This window comes from Sarcophilus harrisii, chromosome 2 (assembly GCF_902635505.1).
Source record: "Sarcophilus harrisii chromosome 2, mSarHar1.11, whole genome shotgun sequence".
Lineage (NCBI taxonomy): Eukaryota > Metazoa > Chordata > Mammalia > Dasyuromorphia > Dasyuridae > Sarcophilus > Sarcophilus harrisii.
This window is the reverse complement of record NC_045427.1, coordinates 212,277,112-212,297,596: the sequence shown is the minus strand read 5'-3', so window position 1 is coordinate 212,297,596 and position 20,485 is coordinate 212,277,112. Positions and strand designations below refer to the sequence as shown.

The following is a 20,485-nucleotide window of genomic DNA, read 5'->3' as shown; positions in this document are numbered from 1 at the left end:
CCAAAGGTTTGTTTATTTAAACTACTATTGGAAGCAGGGGTATCTTGGAAGTATAATTTTCCCAGAATGAGGGATAGAGCTTCTGAAAGCCAGGAAACTTTGGATCTTAGAAGTAAGGAAGAGGTCCAGGGCTTCTCTTTCCTATAAAACTCCTTCAGAGTCTTTGGAGTCTTTCAGTCTCTCCTATCACTTGGGAAATTTACATATCCCAATAGCCCCTGCTTCAAGCAGATTGTTACAATACATATGTGGCCCACATCTACCTTATTGCATAAAAGGCAAACCTCACATCATAACCCTGCTGAGATTAATTACTTTCTGTTCTTTAAACATCCACATTTCAAAATAACTAAACAAAAGCAGCAAGTTTCCAAGTCCACTCCCTCCTTTCTTTACTTTTCTTCTTATCTTCCTCCTTTAAAAAAAAAAAATCTCTTTTTAATTCCCTTTAATCCTCTTATTTATCCTCAGAAATCCCTTTTGTTGGCATAGATATGAAAGCAGGGATCCACCTCCTCCATTCTACTTCATAACATTGTGCCTTTTGCCTTGCACCTTCTAGTGGGGAGATTGGGGGAAGAAAAAAAGAAAATATATAAATCACAGAATATATGCATGGTAATCTCATATTTTTTTTTTCATCCCAGAGAATTTTTTATTTTTTATTCAGTCTAATTTATGTTTATTATTATTTGTGTATATGATGTTTCATTTGTTAGATTATAAATATTTTGAGAACCAAGATCATTTTTAAATGACTTTTAAAAAAATATTTTATATTTTTCCCTGTGTAGTACAGTAATTAGAATATTAATCTCAGTCAGAAAGGTCTAAGTTCATATTCTACCCCTAACCATCTGTATAACCATAGGCAAGTCACAGTTTTCCTGAGTGTCAAGCTTTATCAACTCTGAAATGGGGATATTTCTGGAATTTGAAACTTTTTTTTTTTTGGCCTTTATATATTCTCAGCATTTAATAGTGTTTTTTACTAACTGATTAATTCATTACAATCTGACCCATTCTTATTCTTTACTCCCCTGAATGTACACTGTAGCCTAGCCAAACTGGTCTTTCTGTTCTAACAGTGATTTACATGTCTTTGCTTACATGCTGAAAAGATACTCTTGGAATACCCCATTTCCTTCAAGATTCAGTCCCACTTTCTCCAGGAGACATTTTCTGGGCCCTCTAGCTCTTTGTGACTACCTCTCTAAGGTTATCTTGTATATAAATCAATGTGTATGTGTGCATGTATATATGTATGTATATATCTTGTGTTTATACATTATATAGCCCATGAAAGCTCTGAGGAGCCCTGTCTCAGATCCATTCCCATTGACAAATCAGGTTTCTAGAGTTAGTTAGGATTCTAGGGTTCTACGGCAGGGAAGAAATTCTCTAATATCAACTCAAGCCCCTGTGTGTTCTCCCCTTCCCCAAATATTACCAGTTAAGAATCACTTAGTTATCCTTAAGTAGCTTTTAGAAAGAAACATTTACAATAAGAAAAAGGGTTTTTTAAAAAAAATTAAACTTACAGGGACAGCTAGTTGATAGAGTGAATAGAGCACCAGCCCTGAAGTTAGGAGGACCTGAGTTCAAATGACTTAAAACTTACTGGTTGTGTGACCCTGGGCAAGTCACTTGATCCCAATTGTCTCAGAAAAAAAAATTAAACTTACAGACCACTGCGTCTTTGAATATAACTGTCTCCAACAAGTACATATAGAGTTCATAGTTCAAGCTTAAAAAGACCATGTGGCAAAAAGAGTGACTCACCATTTGTTGCTGTGGAAAATCCTCTTTTTCCCCATTCATGGGGTACTCAAGAAGTTCTCCATTAGTGTAATAAATTTTTGACCATCAGTCCTTGGCTTCTTATGCAGATACTGCCACCAGCTGATCTGGGAATTAGGCTAGGACAGCAGATGGGAAATCCAAAATCTTGTGAGCCCTTTGACATTTACATGGTCTATCCCTACCTGAAACCAAGGTCTTTCTTCCACACATGGCTCCCTCTTCAGAGGTGTGCTAGAAAGATATAATTGCTCCAACTTCTAGAAATCTTCCTTTTTCAACTTGGTTGATAATTTATAGCTAATACATGGCCAAGTTTCTCAGTCAAATCAAACATAATTCTTGTGTGATGCATTCTAGTTAAAGTTCTTTTTAAAGACTTAATTTAAGGCCTTTGATTCAATGAATCATGTTCTCACATAATGAAGATATCAAGACTAAAATTCAGTGAGGTTGTTTCACCCTTCCCTCTAGTTTTAATATTTGCCAATCTCAGCAAATCTACTGGAATGTGTTTGGCAAAAATCAAGTCCTGGCTATTTTTTGAGTGATTTGGGGATAATCTGCTTTTTTTTTTTTTTTTTTTTTTTGAAATACTTTTCGTAGAGCCTCATTACTAAGAAATCTCAGGAAAAGTCTGTGTGGTATACAGTTCATAACCAAATCCCGTAATTCTAGTTCTCCTAGGCTTCCAAATACATAATGATACAATTAAAGAAAATTTTACAAACTTCTAATAGTCTATCACCTGGGCAAGTCACATTGCCTTAGTTCTTCATCTGTAAAATGAGCTGGGGAAGGAAATGGCAAACCACTCCAGTATCTTTGCCAAGAAGACTGCAAATTGGGTCACAAAGAATCAGACATGATTGAAATAATTGAACAATAAACTCAAAAGGAAAGCTTGATTTCTTACATATCACAAAATTATTAGAGCATAGATCAAAACTGAAACCAAATAAAAATATGAAATATTTTTGGAAGAATTCCAAAATTTTTGGAATATATATATATGTGTGTGTGTGTGTATATATATATATATATATAATCCAAAATTATAATTGAGATCCCTCCAACTTCGTCAATTTAAATGAGTAATCACTAACCAAAAAAAAATAGGACTATTATTGTTTCCTAGGAGATTTTTAGCAGATAATAAATCAATCATCAAAGGGAAGAGATCAAAAGAACCTAGAAATTGCTATCATTGACAGACATTTATCTCTTTTCTAACCAAAAATATATGACAGCCAAGGGCAATACTTGTTTAGAATATTGACTTCCTTGCTTATAATTATTAATGTCAAGAGAGGCATAAAACAATGAGACATGTGCCCACTAGAGATATTTTCCATTTTCATGAAAACTCCAGCACAAAGTACAAATTGATGAACTTCCTTATAGATGGTGACAATCTACATATGATCTTGTTTACAGACAAAAAATTATTCTGATTGCATCAAATCCTAGAACATTGCAGAGCCCACTAAATGAGGTATGTATATATATATATATATATATATATATATACACACTCAAAAGAGTCCATTCCAAGAAAAACTAAGTGATTGAAGAATACCTAATGTCCATACCATATCAGTTGGATTATTAATTCATAGCTCTAATCTATTTATATATAATATTTATCATAATTAATATCATATGATAGCTAACACATAGTGCTTACTATATGCCAATCACTATGCTGAGCACTTTACAACTATGATCTTATTTAATCCTCATCTCTTTATTTTCCCTGTTTTTTAAATGAGAAAACTGAAGCAAACAAAAGTTAAGTAATTTGTTCAGGATCACATAAGTAGTAAGTGTCTAAGGATAGTTTTGAACTCAATTCTTCATGACTTTAGGCCTAGTGCTCTATCCATTGCTCCACCTCGTTGCCCTGGATATTGTGTAAAAATACACAATACATACATATACACACACACATATATATTTTTTATATATATATATATATGTCTGTATTGGATAGATACTATGCATCTAGCATCAGAACTGAATCAAAAGAGTAGGCTGGATTATTTTGGGGAAATTAAATGTCGCTTCTACTGACCCCAAGCTTCTCCCTAAAACAAAGGCCCCTCTTTTTGTCATCAACAGCTGATGCCATATGGCTACAAGTCATGGAATATCCTTGACACTGAAAAATTAAAGCTGTGAGTCACCCAAACAGTAATGGAAAAAACGAGGTACACAGTAGATGGAAGCAAGCTGCAGCATGTTCCCAAGGAAGAATTGGGCAGGGAAAGTTTGTTGTCAGAGAAAGGTATAATCAGAAATTGAGGTGGGCCACTCGTGGATGGCCATCATGCTCCATTTGTGTTCACACAATATTAAGAGGTATAGCAGAAGGCCTCTAATAGTCAAGTCACCCACCTCCTCCCCCCAGAGTGAACTGACAGGAGATGAACCATTCAGACAAGATGAGACCACATGAAGGCACTGTAACCTGCATTATTGAAGGGTATACTGTTCTGATGAGTTTATGAATTTTTCCAAATACTGAAAAGTTCCCCAAGCCTAGCAAAATGAATTGCATGCAGTAAGCATTAAGTAGTTTGGGTTTGTCTGTTTTGAGGCATTTTAAAATAGGTTTGTGTTTTTTAAAATTAATGAATGAATGAATTAAAATTAAAGATGAATAACTGAACTTAGGACTTCATAAACATTTGGTTTATGGTCAGCAACTCTGTAAATTCTTGGATATTCTTATCTTTTCAATTTATTCATTTTCATTGCTTTTATCTATTCTAATAGATGTATTCCCTATGGGAATTCTGTCTATAACTATATAATATTGTCTTCTATTTCTTATAGGGCAGACTGTAACTCTTATACTTGTGTTCTCAAATGGGCAAATAAAATCTCTTCCTCATCTAAAGCCTTCCTTTCATCTCAGTTGCAACTTCATCCTTTTTCCTATTGAGTACATCCCATCATCTTTCCCATAGCAACAAAGGAGCCTGCAATCTTATCTTCCCCTTTTTGGATTTTCTGGTCTCATGGATAATGATGATGATGCATGCCAGACATCACTGTACTTCCATATCTATCAGCCCTATATTTCTGTCTAATAGTGTGTCTGGCTGACTCATAACGTAGGCTTTCTCTTTGACTTTACAATTGTGCTTTTTCATTTCTGAATAAAACATTCACAGTCTGATATCAGCTGCAGCTCAAGAGCAGAGAAACAAAATGGCACAAGAGAATGAATGTCATGGTCTCTGTATTCTCAGCTCAGCTCAGCTGCTAACAGAGATATGTGGACAAGGGTGAGTGTTATCCCAGGCTGTCTTAATGGTGTTGTCACAAAAATCATCCTGCCCTGTACATTTCTCTTATCCAATTATTTCTTCCAAAGGGTGTTTTGATGTCATTAAGACATCATCCCCCTTAGAAGACTGACGCCATTCTTTCAGCCCTGGGACTCAAATTACTATCAGGACATCTTTGAGTCACCAATACTAATGCTGTCATCAGCATTTTCATAATCCAGTCCACTGGGTATTTAGCTTTCTCCCCTGAATCTGTTTTGGATAACTATTTCTGCTTTAACAATCAATTTGTTTCCTTTCCTTTGAAGATGATTTACCCTATTCTGTTCTTCCTTTCCTTCTCTTGGGAATTTAAGGATATCAAAAGATTTGAATACCAGAACCAGAAACCATTTTTTTCCTTTTTTCACTCCAATTATCTTTCCCATAATTCATTATTTAAGAAGAAAGATTACATTGATACTTTATTTTTAAAATAATATTTTATTCTCTCCAGTTACATATAAAAACAATTTTTATCATTCATTTTTAAGTTTTGAGTTCTAAATCCTACCCTCCATCCATTCCCTCCCTAGTCCCTGAGATAGTAAGGAATTTGTTACAGGTTTTATATATACAACCAACACATTGCTACTTTAAAAACAATTAACAGTGCCGTCATTTCTAATACCCTACTCTCCTTTCTCCCAGAATAAAAATGCCATCTCATAGCAAAGATATATCCTGAAGAAAAATAAACTGAAACACTCACTATGTCTGGCAGCCTATGTCTCATTCTTCAATTCACTCTGAAGTTAGGGGACTGGCTTCAAATCCTAGCACTTGATTTACCGTGGCTCTCAGTTTTCTTATCTGTAAAGTGAGGAGTTTGGAATATATATATATGACCTTTTGGCCAACCTCTTTTCTAAGAGAGCTATTTTTCATCATCAGCTGTCTGGTCTTTCTATTGGTCATTGTTCAGTCTTCATACTTCTCATCTTCTATAAGATTTAGAATAAGAACCTTAGGGATCATCTATTCTGAATTTCTCATGCCGTATCTGCCTATTAAGGTTCAGCAATTTATTTAAGGTCACATACCAGAAACTGTACTCCCCATCTCTGATTCTTCCACTCCTCTCTTGAGAATTGGTCATCATAGTAATAGTTAACACAGATAGAATATTTGACTAAACATATATCATCATCTTTAATACTCATCACAACCCTTTGAGGTAAGCCATAGTTGTCCCAAGTGTAAATGAAGCTGTCCTGCATATTTACTTTTTTGACTGAACAGTAACAAGCAAGCTGTCAGTCCTCCTGCCTCAGAACCACATTTATTTCCCCATGCACAGAGAAAAGGAAGTATTGCATATTAATTAGACCTAGATATAGGAAATCTGGGCTCTCCTATCCTGGTTCTGAGATTTACTTGTGTGACCCCAGATGCATTGTTTTAACTTCTTAGTTCTCATCTAGAAAATAGGGACAATAATTCTGGCATTTCCACTTCACTGGGCTTGGAGGTAGAAAGGGAAACTTTTTATAAACTTTAAACCATTATATAAATATGATTTCTTAGATTATCCCTAGCCCTAATCCATCAAGAACTTCATATTACTGGGCTAGAGCATGGAATTTACCTTTTCACCAAGAGACAATGTTCCTCCCCACCCGTTGTCTTTCTTTGGAAAAGAAGATAAAGCTGAATGTTTCTATCCAGAGATAAAATTACAAAATCTTACAAACTACTTGATGTTCTCTCCTTGCTTGTATTTCACATCTCCTCATCTCCACCACTAATTGCCATATGCTTTATTTCTTTTAAATTTTCATTTATTTATTTATTATCACATTGAGTTCAAAGCTGTTGCCTTCTCTTCCTCCCAACCCTGTATTACAGAAGGATAGCATTTGACATAGATATATCAGGAACCACACAATATATACTTCCATATATCAGTTCTTTCTCTGGAGGTGGATAGCATTTTCCCTCATAAGTCCTTTGTAATTGATATGAATGATCATATTACTCAGAATGGCTTAGTCATTCACAAGTTACTCTTTGAACAATATTGTTTTTTACTATATATAACATTTTCTTGATTGTAGCTCCTTTCACTTGGTATTATTTCATGTAAGTCTATGTTTTTCTAAAACCAACCTGCTTGTCATTTCTTACAGCACAGTAGTATTCCATCATATTGAAGTACCACAACTTGTTCAGCAATTCCCCAATTGATAAGTATCTCCTCAGTTTTCAATTTTTTACTCCCACAAAGACAGTTGCTATAAATATTTTAGAACATATAGACTTTTTTCCTTTTTCCCTGTTCTCATTGGGAAATGGATCTAATAGTGGTATTTCTGGTTCAACAGGTATACATAGTTTTGTAGTTCTTTGGATATAATTCAAAATTCCTGTAAATAAAAGGCTATTAAATAAAAAATAAAATAAAATAAAATAAAAATAAAAAGCCAAAAAAAAAAAAAATTGCCCTCCAAAATGGTTGGATCAGTTCACAGTTTTACCAGCAGAATATTAGTTATTCAATTTTTCCCCATTCCCTCCATCATTTTTCATTTTCCCTTCCATCATTTTAGTCAACCTAAGAATGAAAGATATCTCAGAATTGTTTTAATTTACATTTCTTTAATCAATAATGATTTAGAACATTTTATGTGATTATATGTAGTTTTGATTTTTTCCTCCAAAAATGGCTTGTTAATATCCTTTGACCTTTATCAATTGGGGAATGACTGACTCATAATCTTATAAATTTGACACTGTTCTCAAATATATCTAATTAACTTAATGATATTTCCATTTATGTGTTGATAATGTATCCATTTTGACCTTAACATGGCAAATGGTGTGGGTATTAGTCTTTACCTCGTTTCTGCCAGACTGCTTTCCTGTTTCCCCAGAAATTTTTACCAAATAATGAGCTCTTATGCCATAAGTTTAGATCTTTGTGTTTTATCAAACATAAGATTTCTATAATCATTTATGATTATGTATTGTAAATATACTCTATCCCATTGAATCACCATTTTATTCTTTATCCAATACCATGCAGTTTTGTAATTTCTGTCTTATAATGCAGTTTAAGATCTGAAACTGCTAGACCCTCTTGCTTTACGTTAAAAAAAAATTCCTTTGAAATTCTTCACCTTTTGTTTTTCCAAATGAATTCTGCTATTATTTTTTCCAGCTCAATGAAATAATTTTGCTAGTTTAATTCGGATGATACTAAGTAAATAGATTAGTTTAGGTAGAAGCCATATGCTTTAGAAAGTTTTACAGAACCAGAAAGAACCTTGATCTCTATCCCAAACACTTCATTTTATAGATGAAAAAACTGAGGCCCAGAGAAAAGAGGTGATTGGCTTAAGGTCAAGCAACTATTTGAAGGAAAAGATGGAACTATAATAATAATGAGATCTGGCAACCCTATGGCATAGGTATCTGAAACTGAGGTTTAAGAGGTTTAACTTGTCCATAGTCACACCGCTATTAAGTATCAGTCAAACTAGGTTTCTTCTCCAAATCCAGCATTTTCCCTCCAATATTTCTGTAAACCTCCAAGATTTTCTAGATTCCCAAGTCTATGGACACCTATATTGATGTTATTGCCAATGTGCCACATTTCTTTCTTTCTACAAAACTAAAGTAACAGCAAATTCCTTCATTCTAGAATAACCCAAATTTGCCCCTTGAATTTATGTCTAATAATTATCATTCCAGGACACAGAATCAGTTCAGTTATTGGTTTATGCCCCTGGTACACCATAGTGTGGCAATGACATATCAACACTATCCTCTTCTCCTTGGGCTCCTATGTAACTTCTGTCTTGTTCTTAATGGTCTATGGCACAGGGTATAGAACACTGCCTTGAAGTCAGTAAGTCCCAAGTTCAAGTATGGCTACCTTCATGGCCCAGGGTCTCATTCTACCTCAATCTCCTCATCTATAAAATGGCGGTGCTAATAGCATCTTTCTTGGAAGATTTTGATGAGAATAAAATGAAATAATATTTGTAAAGCACTTTACAAATCTTAATGTGCTACATAAATATTAGTTATTATTTTTATCTCTAAGACCTTTGCTAAAAAGAAAAAAGCATTCCCTCTTCCTTCCACTCATGAATCTTTTACTTTTCCACCATCTTCTTTTCCTGGTCTTGATGCCTTTATTGTCCCCTTCTTTCTAATCTCAATAACTCTGGTGTGAGAGCTGCAGAGTCCTTTTTAGACCTGCTCATATACCTTTGGTAATCACCTGACATTCAACTCTCACCTGTGGCTCCAGGAAGCTGCATCAATATGGTAGCTCAGGGGACAGACTAACCCAGGTTGAGGGTGATTGACAGGATTCAGACCTCTCAAGGAGTTAATGGGAGGTCTACCTCACATGTGAAGACATCACCTGGCGGAATGGGCAGATGGGAACAATTTGTTCCAACAGTCATGAGGCTGACTGAAGCAGGTACTGTGAGGGCCTTAGAATTTAGTCAAGCGTCAAAGATGCCAAGGGCATCCCCTGCATCCCAGGCCATCACCAGTCATTTTGACTTTTGATTACTACTGGATTTTGATAACTCCAGAAGAGTGAGGCTGATCAGACTTTGTGCAACTCTGCCTCACTTAAATACAATTCATGTGCAAGTGGAAGCATTACCCTATGATATAATTGATCTTCCTTGAAAATGAAGAGTGAACAACTCTCAACTAACAGCTAAGATGTATTGCTTGCTTTAAAAAAAAAAAAAAAAAGGGGGGGGTGGGGGATGGCAGTTCTCTATCCTGGGGGCTTTCCTCCTTGCTGTCGATTTTCTTCCATATTAGCTTTGATTGACCTTCCTCTTAGCTACCCTATCACTGTCTTCCTCTTTTCCAGCCCAATCTTGTATTTCTGGGAGATTAAAAACCTGTTTGGTTTTTGGTTGGAACCCAGTGCCCAGAAAATGACACTTTCTATGTGACATTGAGCAAGGCACCTCATCAGTCTGATCTCATCTTTAAGAAGAAATGCATCCAGAAACTTGCCTTTGGTCCTATTCAATCTATTTATTAATAATGACTTAGATGAAAGCAGAGATGAAATGTTTATTCAATTTTCAAATGCCACAAGGCGGTGAGGAATAGCTAAACACCAGGACTCAAATATGGTCTAGAACAATTGAATACACTTTAGTCGTCCCTCTAGGAAATATATAACCCCCTTAAAACAAACTTGCAGATTGGGGACAGATGTTTCATGCTCTGAAAACTATAGTTTACAATATGCCCCCCTACCAGTGATCTTAGATTTAATAGTCATCTAGTACTTACAACTAACTGAAAGCAGAAATATTTATTAATATGCAACTAGAAAGAGAAGGTATAAAATATCCCCCCTCCCATAAACCTGGGGTTTATCACAAAGCATCAGCAGTAAGAGTGAACAGAAGCTTAGAGTATATTGCCAGGAGTGTGCTGGAGCCAGCTGATGATTAAATTTTTAGGTGAGCATTTTTTCTTGGAAATTTTTGAACTCTACACATTAGGGCTTAATTTATTGACTTGTTAGTTGTCTAAGGAAAGTGATAGAGAAAATGTTAATAATGCAGATTAAAATATATCATATATATATTTACACATATTTTTATATGTGTGTATGTGTATATGTATGTATCTGTTTCTAGAGATCTGATTCTTTAAAAAAAAATTTATTAGCACCCATCTGGTGTCCTTAAGCTGTTCCCACTAGGCACAGTGAATTACTGCTGCATGATTACTCATCAATTCCTGGGACTTCTCCTCTCTATGGCTTAGCTGCCAAATTATCAGAGATAATTCTCTCTTAAATCCAAAGTCAGCTCTTTTCTCTACTGCCAATAGAAAATCTCCTTCCAACTCTGTCCTAACCTGCCAATTATCTCAATTCTCCCTTCCTTCCTCTCCCTCTCTCTCTCACACACACACACACACACACACACACACGCCACTGCTGGACACAGTGTCATATATTGGGAAACTTAAAAAGACTAATCAATGAAGCAGGGAGGTAAGAAATTGCCTTTCCCTTCACTGCTTCCCTCTGGCAAAGGTCACATTCCACAAAGCTCCTCCAGCCTCCACTGAGGGCTGGCAAGCTTAGATTTTTAAAGGTCATCATGCGACTTGGCCATTCTTCAGATACTCTGCCAAAGCTTCCCTTACAGTTCCATCAGGGAGAGTTCTTTGTAATTCATAAAGTAAGTAACATGGTATAAAGTATGAGCAGTAGCCCCCTCAATCCCTCACTGGAAGTCATTATAGTAATTTAATACTGAGTATTTAAAGGTGGTAGCAGCTGTTACCCCCATTTTAAAGATGGAGAAACTGAAGCACATCCAAGCTTCAGCAGCATAGTCACTGCAAATATCAGCGGCAGCAATATTAGTTTCTTAAGCTGCATAAATAACCCTAGACAGTCTGTTGGTCATTGTCCTTCTGTCCCTCTGAATGCTTTCCCCCATTCTCTATCCCTCCACCCCCACTGCTTTGAGGTTCTCTCTCTATAATAACTCACTTTCAAAATTTAAATTTTCTTGATATCTCTTTTCTAAATATAGCCTTCCTTTTACCCAAACCATCAGAGCATCTCTTGTAATGAAAAAGGATTAGAAAAGAAAAACAGTTTAACAAAACCCACCCACACATCAGTCAAGTCTGATAGTATGTGATCTGTTCCACAGTCACAGTACCCTACATTTGCAAAGACAGGTGGAAATTAGGTTTTCTCCTATCTTCTTTGAAAAAAGGATTGGTCGTTATAATTACGCTGCATTCAATTTCATCTTTTTCATGGTTGGGTTGTTCTATTTTTTTTATTGCTTTAATCATTGTGTGTATTGCTTTTCTGATTCTGCTTGCTTCATTCTGCATCCATTTATAGAAGACTTCTCCAAGCTTCTCTGAATTCTTCATGTTTATAATTTTTTAGGCCTCAGCAATATGCCAGGACATTCATGTGTCAAATGGAGAGGCAACTGCTTTGTTCCCAGTTCATTAATAGAACAACAAAAAAATTAAAACATTGCTGTGCATATTTTAATAATTCACTTTATATAACATTTTTCTTGCAACTTTCCTGTGAAATAGATAATGCTAGTGTGATTGTTTCCATTTTGAAGATGAGGGAGGACCCAGAAAAAATACATGATTTTTCTATAGTCACACAATTACTTCGTGATGGAACCAGGTTCTGAACCCACATTTTCTGATACCAAGAGTAGTCCACAGCACCCCCTGACCCATCGGAGAAAAATCTGCTTCTCTTTGAGAGGGTCAGAACAAAATAGCAAGTGACTTTTATTCCTCCCTCACCACACTGAAAATGACTCCTCATACTTAGTTTTATTTTTGTGCAAGAGTGATTTGACATTAATTCAATGGGTTCTGAGAACTCTCTCAAAATATGAGTTTGAGTGATGTGTTGAGTTTCCCCAATGCTTCTGCTTTAGTGAGGTGAATACGACTCCATCAGCTTCTTCCTATTGTATCCGAGGCAGAAGAAAATATGTGTGATGGGCCCATGCAATCTTTTCCCTCTCAGTGAGCAGCTCTAAGGATAAGTAGAACCAGTAGGGTCAACTCTTTGTGCTCTGTTTCAGTTGGAACCAGTAGGCCGGAAGCAGACCTACAACAACTTCACCTACAGCCGAACAAAACTCAAGTGTCCAACCTCTGTAAGTAAAAGTCTATTTATTGCTCATCCTCCTCCTTCATTCCCCACCTCCATACACATATACCCCTTCTGTGTAATTTGTCTTCCTTACTGTCTGTCCAGGGGAGAAAGGCTTTCAGTTCCAAGGAACCAAAGGCTCTCTTGATAAACTTCATAAAGTATAATCCAGATCTTAATCTGGGTCCAGAAATTTAAAAAAAATTTATTAACAGTATCATATCATAATTAGTTACCTTTGTGACTCATGTATTTTATTTTGTTAATTTTAAAGTATTATTCTGAGAAGAGGTTCATACATTTCCCTAGACTGCCTGTCTCAAAAATAGTAATAACAAAAACGGTTAAGAATCCTTGCTATAGGGAGTATTCCTTGTTTTCCAGCACCTCAGGTCAATATCTGTTTGTTGATTGTTTGATCAATGGATCAAGCATAAGCATGAGCTGCCACTCAAACCCAGAATCTATGAGAAATTCCAGGACTGAGTGTTTGGAATAACAATTGGTAATTAAGGTACATGGAACAGCACCATAACAAATGACACCCCCTTGGAATAACCCACTTTCTGCCATCTTCATTGTCAGTATGTTTTGCTTTCCTCTTTAGAGCCTTTGTTTCTCCATGATTTCAGAGCAGGGAGTCAAGAAGAGGCAATAATTTTAATATACCTTATGGGAGAGTCTGGAAAGTACTTAGAGACTCCAAAGCAAAAAGGTTTATTACTAATGATCTTATGGATGAAGGGGAAAAGAGAGCAAGGAAATAAAGAACGCCTTTCCCTCACATTCCTAAGGCTACTTCTTGCAATCCCGGTATTCACTGAGAGAAGATCAGTTATAAAGAACTAGCCAAACTAAGATTTATGGATTAAAGTTGGGTGGAAACTTAGACATCATCTAGTTTAATCTTTTAATTTCATTTCTGAGTAAATTAAGGCAGATAGAAAGGATGTGACTTGCTCAGAGTCAGACAGCTAGTGAGTATCTAAGGCAGGATTTGAATTCAAGTCCTCCTGACTCCAAGTCCAGCACTATCCATTATACCATGCGGCTGTCCCAGGGCCATCTTACACACGCACCCTACCACCACCATCTACATCGCTGGAAGCCCTCCTCCCACCAACCTTGGCTGGGCAGCTCTGCTTTTTTCTTACTAAAGGCCTCAAGAAATACCTGCAGCAAAGAGGACAGGAGGGACTCAGTTTCCTTGTCTGTAAAATGAGATGGAACTAGAGGTTCTTTAAGGTCTCTTCCACATCCATCAATGACCCTATGAAAATGTGGGTGAGATAAGGCCATCTAAGGGAATGAGGGTCTCCTTGTCTCTTCTCTCCTACAAAGCAGATGAGAAATAAACTAAGTCATCACCACCCCCTCAAGGGGAAAAAAACACATCCTAAGTTACAACAGCTACTGAAACTTCTTAGGGCTCTAGGGTGAAGAGACAAAGATTCCTATAATTTAACTGAGGCATTTGGAAAGAAATGTTACACAGAAGAAATGTTGGTGGATCTTCATGAACCTCTAACTGCTTCAAGGAGCAGCTACTGTTGCCTCTGGGTCATCCAACAGGTGGCCCAGAGATACTCAGAGGGGATTCCATCCTTCCTCTTATTTAATTGTCCTCCTCTTCCATCCTCCCTACCCTAATCTTTCCCCTCCAGTGGGTCTCAGTTTCCTCATCTATAAAATGAGAAGGCCTACATAACCTCCAAAGTCCCTTCCAGCTCTTAATCCCAAGTTTCTGTAACCCTCTTATCCAATCAAGCAAATTAATGCCCCCAGAGCAGGTTGATAATGGGAAATCAGTCCTTTTTCTCTTTAGATATTCAAAAAGCAGAGCCAACAAGAACAGGGTGAAAAGGAAAATTGTTATCTTTTCATGTTACAGAAACTGAGATGGATTATGGCCAGGAAAGGGAAGGAATTAGTTTGAATTTTATTTAACTCATTAACATTTTTCTTGTAACTTTTTTGTGTGCATTTCTAAATTCTAACATTTCATGTTTTGTGGCAAGTTTATAGATGCAAGATTGAAATAATTCACAATTTGGTGTGTTTCATTGTTTACACAATCTGTACAGTCTTCCTTACAGGGATGCTAAAAATATGTTTTTGAATACCTACCTACTGAACTAGTGATTCAATACAGACTTTCAGCACAGCAGTGTTCCTAGTGCAGTATTTCCTAAATGTCAGCCCACAGATATAATCAGTGGATAGAATAGTGCCAAAACTAGTATTTTAATTTTGCACCTAGTTCAAAACTCAATAAATGGATTTTTTTTTAATTACTTACTTGGAGTAAGAAGGCACCTCCATTCCCAACTTCCTCCTAGCTTTATGGTTTTTATCTCCAGTTTTATAACTTATTTCAATTCAACATTTATTAAGTATTTATTATTCTACCTGAGCTGCATCCTTGGATATGAATGAAAAAAATATGCATGCACTATATGCAAAGCATTGTTCTAAGTGTTGGAAATAGAAATAGAAAAACAAGACAAAATCATTGATCTCAAAGAGCAGGGAGACAATACAAGTAGGATATTTTGGTTACAGAGATAATGTCAGACTGGTTCATAAAATCAAATGTGTTGAATCATTTGATGGTACCAGGACCTTTTCTGGATGTTCAATATCTGAAAGCTACAGCATCTATAGAGGCTGGAAATTCACCTCTTGTCAGTTCATATTTTTCAAAAAGGTTGTTCCCTGAATGATGGAATTAGCGTCAGTGATCAGGGGTTGTAAGATGCTGCTGTTCATGGGACTTTGGGGCTGAGGGACAGTCAGAGTCCTAGACTATCTCCACCTGAGTCTAAAAGAGGAGGTCTTGGTCAAGAAGATGGTAGGGATTTGGCCTGCCAGACTTAAGCCATTCCCTATCTCTCCAAGCCAGCTTGTCTGCCCCTGGCTTTATATGTACATGTTCTCTCCCCAGAGTAGATTATAAGCTTCTTAAAGGGAACAGCTTTCATTTTTGCTTTCCAGCTCAGTGTTACAGAATAAGCTCTCAAATGCTTTTGGATTGAACAAATGTTAATTGATTGATTGATAAGCTATTCTTGTGAGTGCTTAATCCTCTGACCCTACCATATGCTCATTCCACAGGACAACCCTTACTTCTATACCTTGAAGAACAGTGGGCTACTTCCACAAGAAACCAACAAGTCCTCCTGGGTCCCCTACTGGGTTGTGGCGGTGGCTGCTGTTGCCAGCTTTGTGGTTGGCATGGTGCTGGTGCTGGTGTGGAAGACCTGGAAATGCTCCCGCAAGGAAGAACACCCTATAAATCTTGTGGCTACAGTCTTTTAAGCACCAGTTCCTCCCGGAGCTATCCATTATTAAATCCCTCCCCCCAAATACACTCCCCTACAGTTCTCTCTACCTCAGACATGCTTGCCAACCTCCAGATCATTAACTTCAATGTGTGGTGGTCACTGAAATCCTCAGGGAAAACTACCAAAATTCTGGGGCTAGGTCTCCTGAAATTACTACTTTGTAAGCCATTTAAAATCAAAGACTTTTTTTTTTTTTTTTTTTTTTTAAATAAAGGCAAAAGAGCCTCCTTGGACTAGCCTGGTACAGAGTTTTCTCTTATCATCTAGTTTTAGGGGGAGGGGTGAGAGTTATGTTGTAATGCTGGAGAAACTGAGCCAAGATAGAGATTAGAGAGTTTTAATGTTTTATTTGAAAGTGAGAGATTTACTGAGACCAAATGGATCCATGGTTTGGTCCCAGGGCTGAATGAGACTATCGTCTCCAAGAATCCAGCAAACAATGTGAGTTCTCAATGACATATATACACATGGCTCAGCTATAGGGGTAGACTGAGGCAGGGGCAGAGTCAGAGCAGTGGGAGCAGGAAAGGACTATCAATCTGGTTCCGACAGGGTGGGGGGAGGCACCAGACATTCTGAGGATATCTAAGATAGAAGGTCTTTCTCCTTATCTGGATCATGTGATTAGGAGGGAGAGGTGGTATTGCAGGATTGAGCAGAACAATTAGGAACTGAGGCAGAACATTTCAGGGAAACTGAGGCAGGACAATAAAAGGGAACTGTGGCACAACAGTATAATTTTATTCCAACCCACATCTAACATAATCCTCATGGTATCGACACCTGTCTCCTGTCTCTTTTCACTTCAGCCCATGATCTTGCCATGGGCCAAATTCTATCTATGGGAGTTAATTAGCTAAGCATTCAATTCCATTTAAAAGGTGCAAAAAACATGTGTTTTGGGGCCATGTAATATAAATACATCTGGGTTTACTAGTCACATAGATGGAAGATATTTTATTTGGTATCTGGTTGACTCTATTTCTAAGGGGAGATTGCAGTTTTTGCACATGTTGGGAACAGGATGAGGACCATGGTTGAGTGCTTACTCCTTTATTCAACTACCTCTATTAAAATAATTCTAGTCCAAAATAAATCTATTATACCTCAAACAATGATATTCTGGAAGTTCAGCATTTTGAGGCTCAGAATAAATACTTTTTTCCCAAATCACTCTCAAGGGGAGGGCAACATGTAGTTCATCATTATCCCATATCTCCCTTCTACCAAATGCTGGTTACACATGAAATCATCAAAAATAGTTAGTAAACGTCTTTATCAAAGTAAGTAGTAAATAGAAATCATAAAGTTAAAGTAGTAATAGAATGTACTGAAATAGATAGGCTCTGACTTAGGAGCAAAATAAAAATATCTCAGCTCAAATAATGAGAGCTCTCACTAGGGAAAATTCCCTCTTAGTTGCCTGAAGGGTTGCAAGCACTGGACCTCAGGGGATGCTAGGAATTGGGGTGACAGCAGTTTCCTCACATGTTTGAGGCTCCAAAGAAATTTCTAATCTGTCAAATCAAACATTTTAAGCATCTCCCATGTGTGAGGCACTATGCTAAACATTCAAAATCTAAACATGCCATAAATTCCAAAGTTTTTAAAAAAAACAAAATGTCTCCATTTTCTCTACCTACCTGTATAGGCAAGCAGGAGGTACCTTTAATGGCAAAGAGGTATTTCAACCAATCAGTAATCATTTCTCCTTATTCCATACAATATAGTTTAAAGAGAAACAGCTATTATTCTTCAGAGTTAAGGTGTTACACAAGCTTTTATGAGTCATTTATTATGTTCTCTTTGTTCATTTAAAATGTTCTATTTACAAATGTAGCAGGAATTACCAAGGGATCAATGAATGAATGAATAAAAACATTTATTATTAAACATTCTCTATGTGCCAAGAATTGTGCTAAGTGTTGGGGATATAAATAAAAATGCAAAATAGTTTCTGATCTCAAGGAACTTACATTTTGGTAAAGGGAAATACACCTATAAAGGACTGAGGAATTAAGAAAGTCTGGGAATTCACATGAACAATGAATGGAGCCATCGAGGAGTCAATTGACATGCCCTCTCAAGCACTGGGCTCATGAGTTTCACTTGTTGACATAGCAATGGTTAGATGGAAGATCAAGGAGATGACTGGAATGTGGCTCTGGTTGAAGAACACTAAGGATGACATGGAAAGGACCTGATTGGCTTTCAGTCCAATAAATCAGGGATCTCCTGAATGCCTCTTACATGTCAACATATACAACTTTAAAGCAAATATCTCTTGCATAAACTGAGATCCCTATGCCATAGATGAGACCTCAGCTCAGACAACTCATTTCTTACTTGTCTGCACTATTTTGGGATTTCTTTGACTAACTTCTCCACCATACCCCAGTGCTGAATAGTTTCACTTCCCTCCTACCCATTCCTGGTGTTTGTCTCTTTTTCTGTTTTGTCTTCCTCCATTAGATTATAAGCTATTTTTTTTTCATATTTGTATCCCAAGAATTTATCACAGTACATAGTGCATAGTGGTACTTAATAAATAGTTTATTGAATTGAAACTCTAAAAGAATTCTCTGGTCAAAAGAAGATAATCCATGAGAAAGATAACAAACAGGGAGATTGAATTGTAGGGTATAAAAAGGGTTAGATTTGCAATCAGAAGAACTGGTTTTGAATCCCTCTTGGACATCTATGTATCTGTGAGCAAGTCACAATAATCTTTTTCAGCTTCACCTCTTTTGCAAAATGAAGGGTTGTCTGGGTGACCTCTATGGTTTATTCCAGATCTAAATCTTATGATCCTGAGCCTTGGGCCTTGGTTCATTGGTTTTACTCAGGAATAGAAAGGTTAGTCAATCCCAGAAGCCTGAAAAAATTCCCATCAAGGTGGTACATTAATTCTTTCTTTTATACTTTCCCCAGTAGGGCCAAATGGAGTCCATTTCTTTCATTGTTCCCTTTTCTTGGCTGTCTCATTGGGGAACAGAAGGCTTAACACTAAACACTCAGCTAGGTTCTGGTCATATTCCATTGAGAAGGATTTCATAGACAGTTGGGTAGTCAAAGTCCACAGCATCCTTCCTGAGCATTAAAGGTGATGTTATCTTATATCCTCTAACTTACATTACTGATCATGGCCAGGAGTAGTGTTACATGTAGGCAGAGTTATTAATCACCTAAAGCTCTATGCGTCCAAAATTCCTGCCCCACCATCCTGTCCTGTGGCTGATACCTGAAATTGGAGCTAGAAGAGACCTTAGAAGTTCAATTGTTTGGATCAAAGAAAGAGTCCCTTGTAGATTTTGGGGGAAAGCAAGGCATTTAGCCTGTCTAATATCAGCTATTTGGTAGGAATTTCATTGATCAACTCCCTTTTTGGAGACTAAGAATAGAGATATAGGAGGTAAGTGTTGTTTGGAGGCCAGAGAAGGTGATGATGGGCCAAAACCAGGGCATTGACCTGAGAGATCACAATAGAACCCTACAGTGGAAAGGTGGCCTATGCAGCCCCTAAGGAAGCATGAATGTACTAGATACCTGGAAAGAACAAATGATTTTAGAGTAAAAATTCAGATCTGAAAAGGGGAAGGGAATAAAAAAGAGGCAAGTATCAAAGGGTGGAAAGCTCACCAAATTTGTGATCTGAAGACCTGTGCTAAAGTACAAGCCCCTCCTATTATTATTCCCATTTGTCAAGATGAAGAAGCCAAACCTTGGAGAGAGGAAATAAATTGCTCCCAAAGCCACATAGCTAATAATACAGGCAATAACTACCTCTCAGAGTAGTAAGAATTATGGAGCTCAGGGGAAGCAGAGATCATTTCTAGCTGGATAGTTTAAGAAGGCTCAACAGAGAAGGGGGTTAAGTTAGATGCTTTCTAAGGTTCCTTCTAGTTCCAATATTCTATGATTCTATGAATCAGTGGCAATCTTATTATATCAGTAAAGTATTTTTAAAAGATAACAAGTATATCTCACTGAGTCACCTTAGAGAAGCAACTAAACTGTTCTGAGCCTCAGTATTTTTCCTCTGTAAAATGAGAATTGAGTAAGAACATTTTTAAGGATCCTCCTACAATTCTAAATCCAAATCTAAATTCATTGAGTTCTATCAGTATCACTATGGTGTCTAACTTTCTAAATGCCTGGCATACAAGGAAAGGATAGGCAATTTTCATTTCTAATATATATATATATATATATATATATATACACATACATATAATAGATCACAGTGGGTACAGGGGTAGACTGTTAGATTTGGAACTAAAGACATAGGTCAGATCTCATCTCTAGTACTTACTAGCTGTATGACCAAGGACAATCTATTTCACTTCTCT

The 20,485-nt window shown here is 36.8% G+C and overlaps 1 protein-coding gene across 1 annotated transcript in view; it reads left to right on the top strand.

Annotated features, from left to right (window-relative positions):
- PLB1 (phospholipase B1) overlaps window positions 1-16,469 on the top strand; it is a 208,047-nt gene extending 191,578 nt beyond the window's left edge. The window contains exons 57-58 of the mRNA XM_031951326.1: window positions 12,722-12,796; window positions 15,907-16,469. Of these exons, the coding sequence (XP_031807186.1) occupies window positions 12,722-12,796; window positions 15,907-16,110 (279 nt within the window). The 3' untranslated portion in view covers window positions 16,111-16,469. The remainder of the gene's footprint in view (window positions 1-12,721; window positions 12,797-15,906) is intronic.
- The last annotated feature ends 4,016 nt before the right edge of the window (window positions 16,470-20,485 follow it).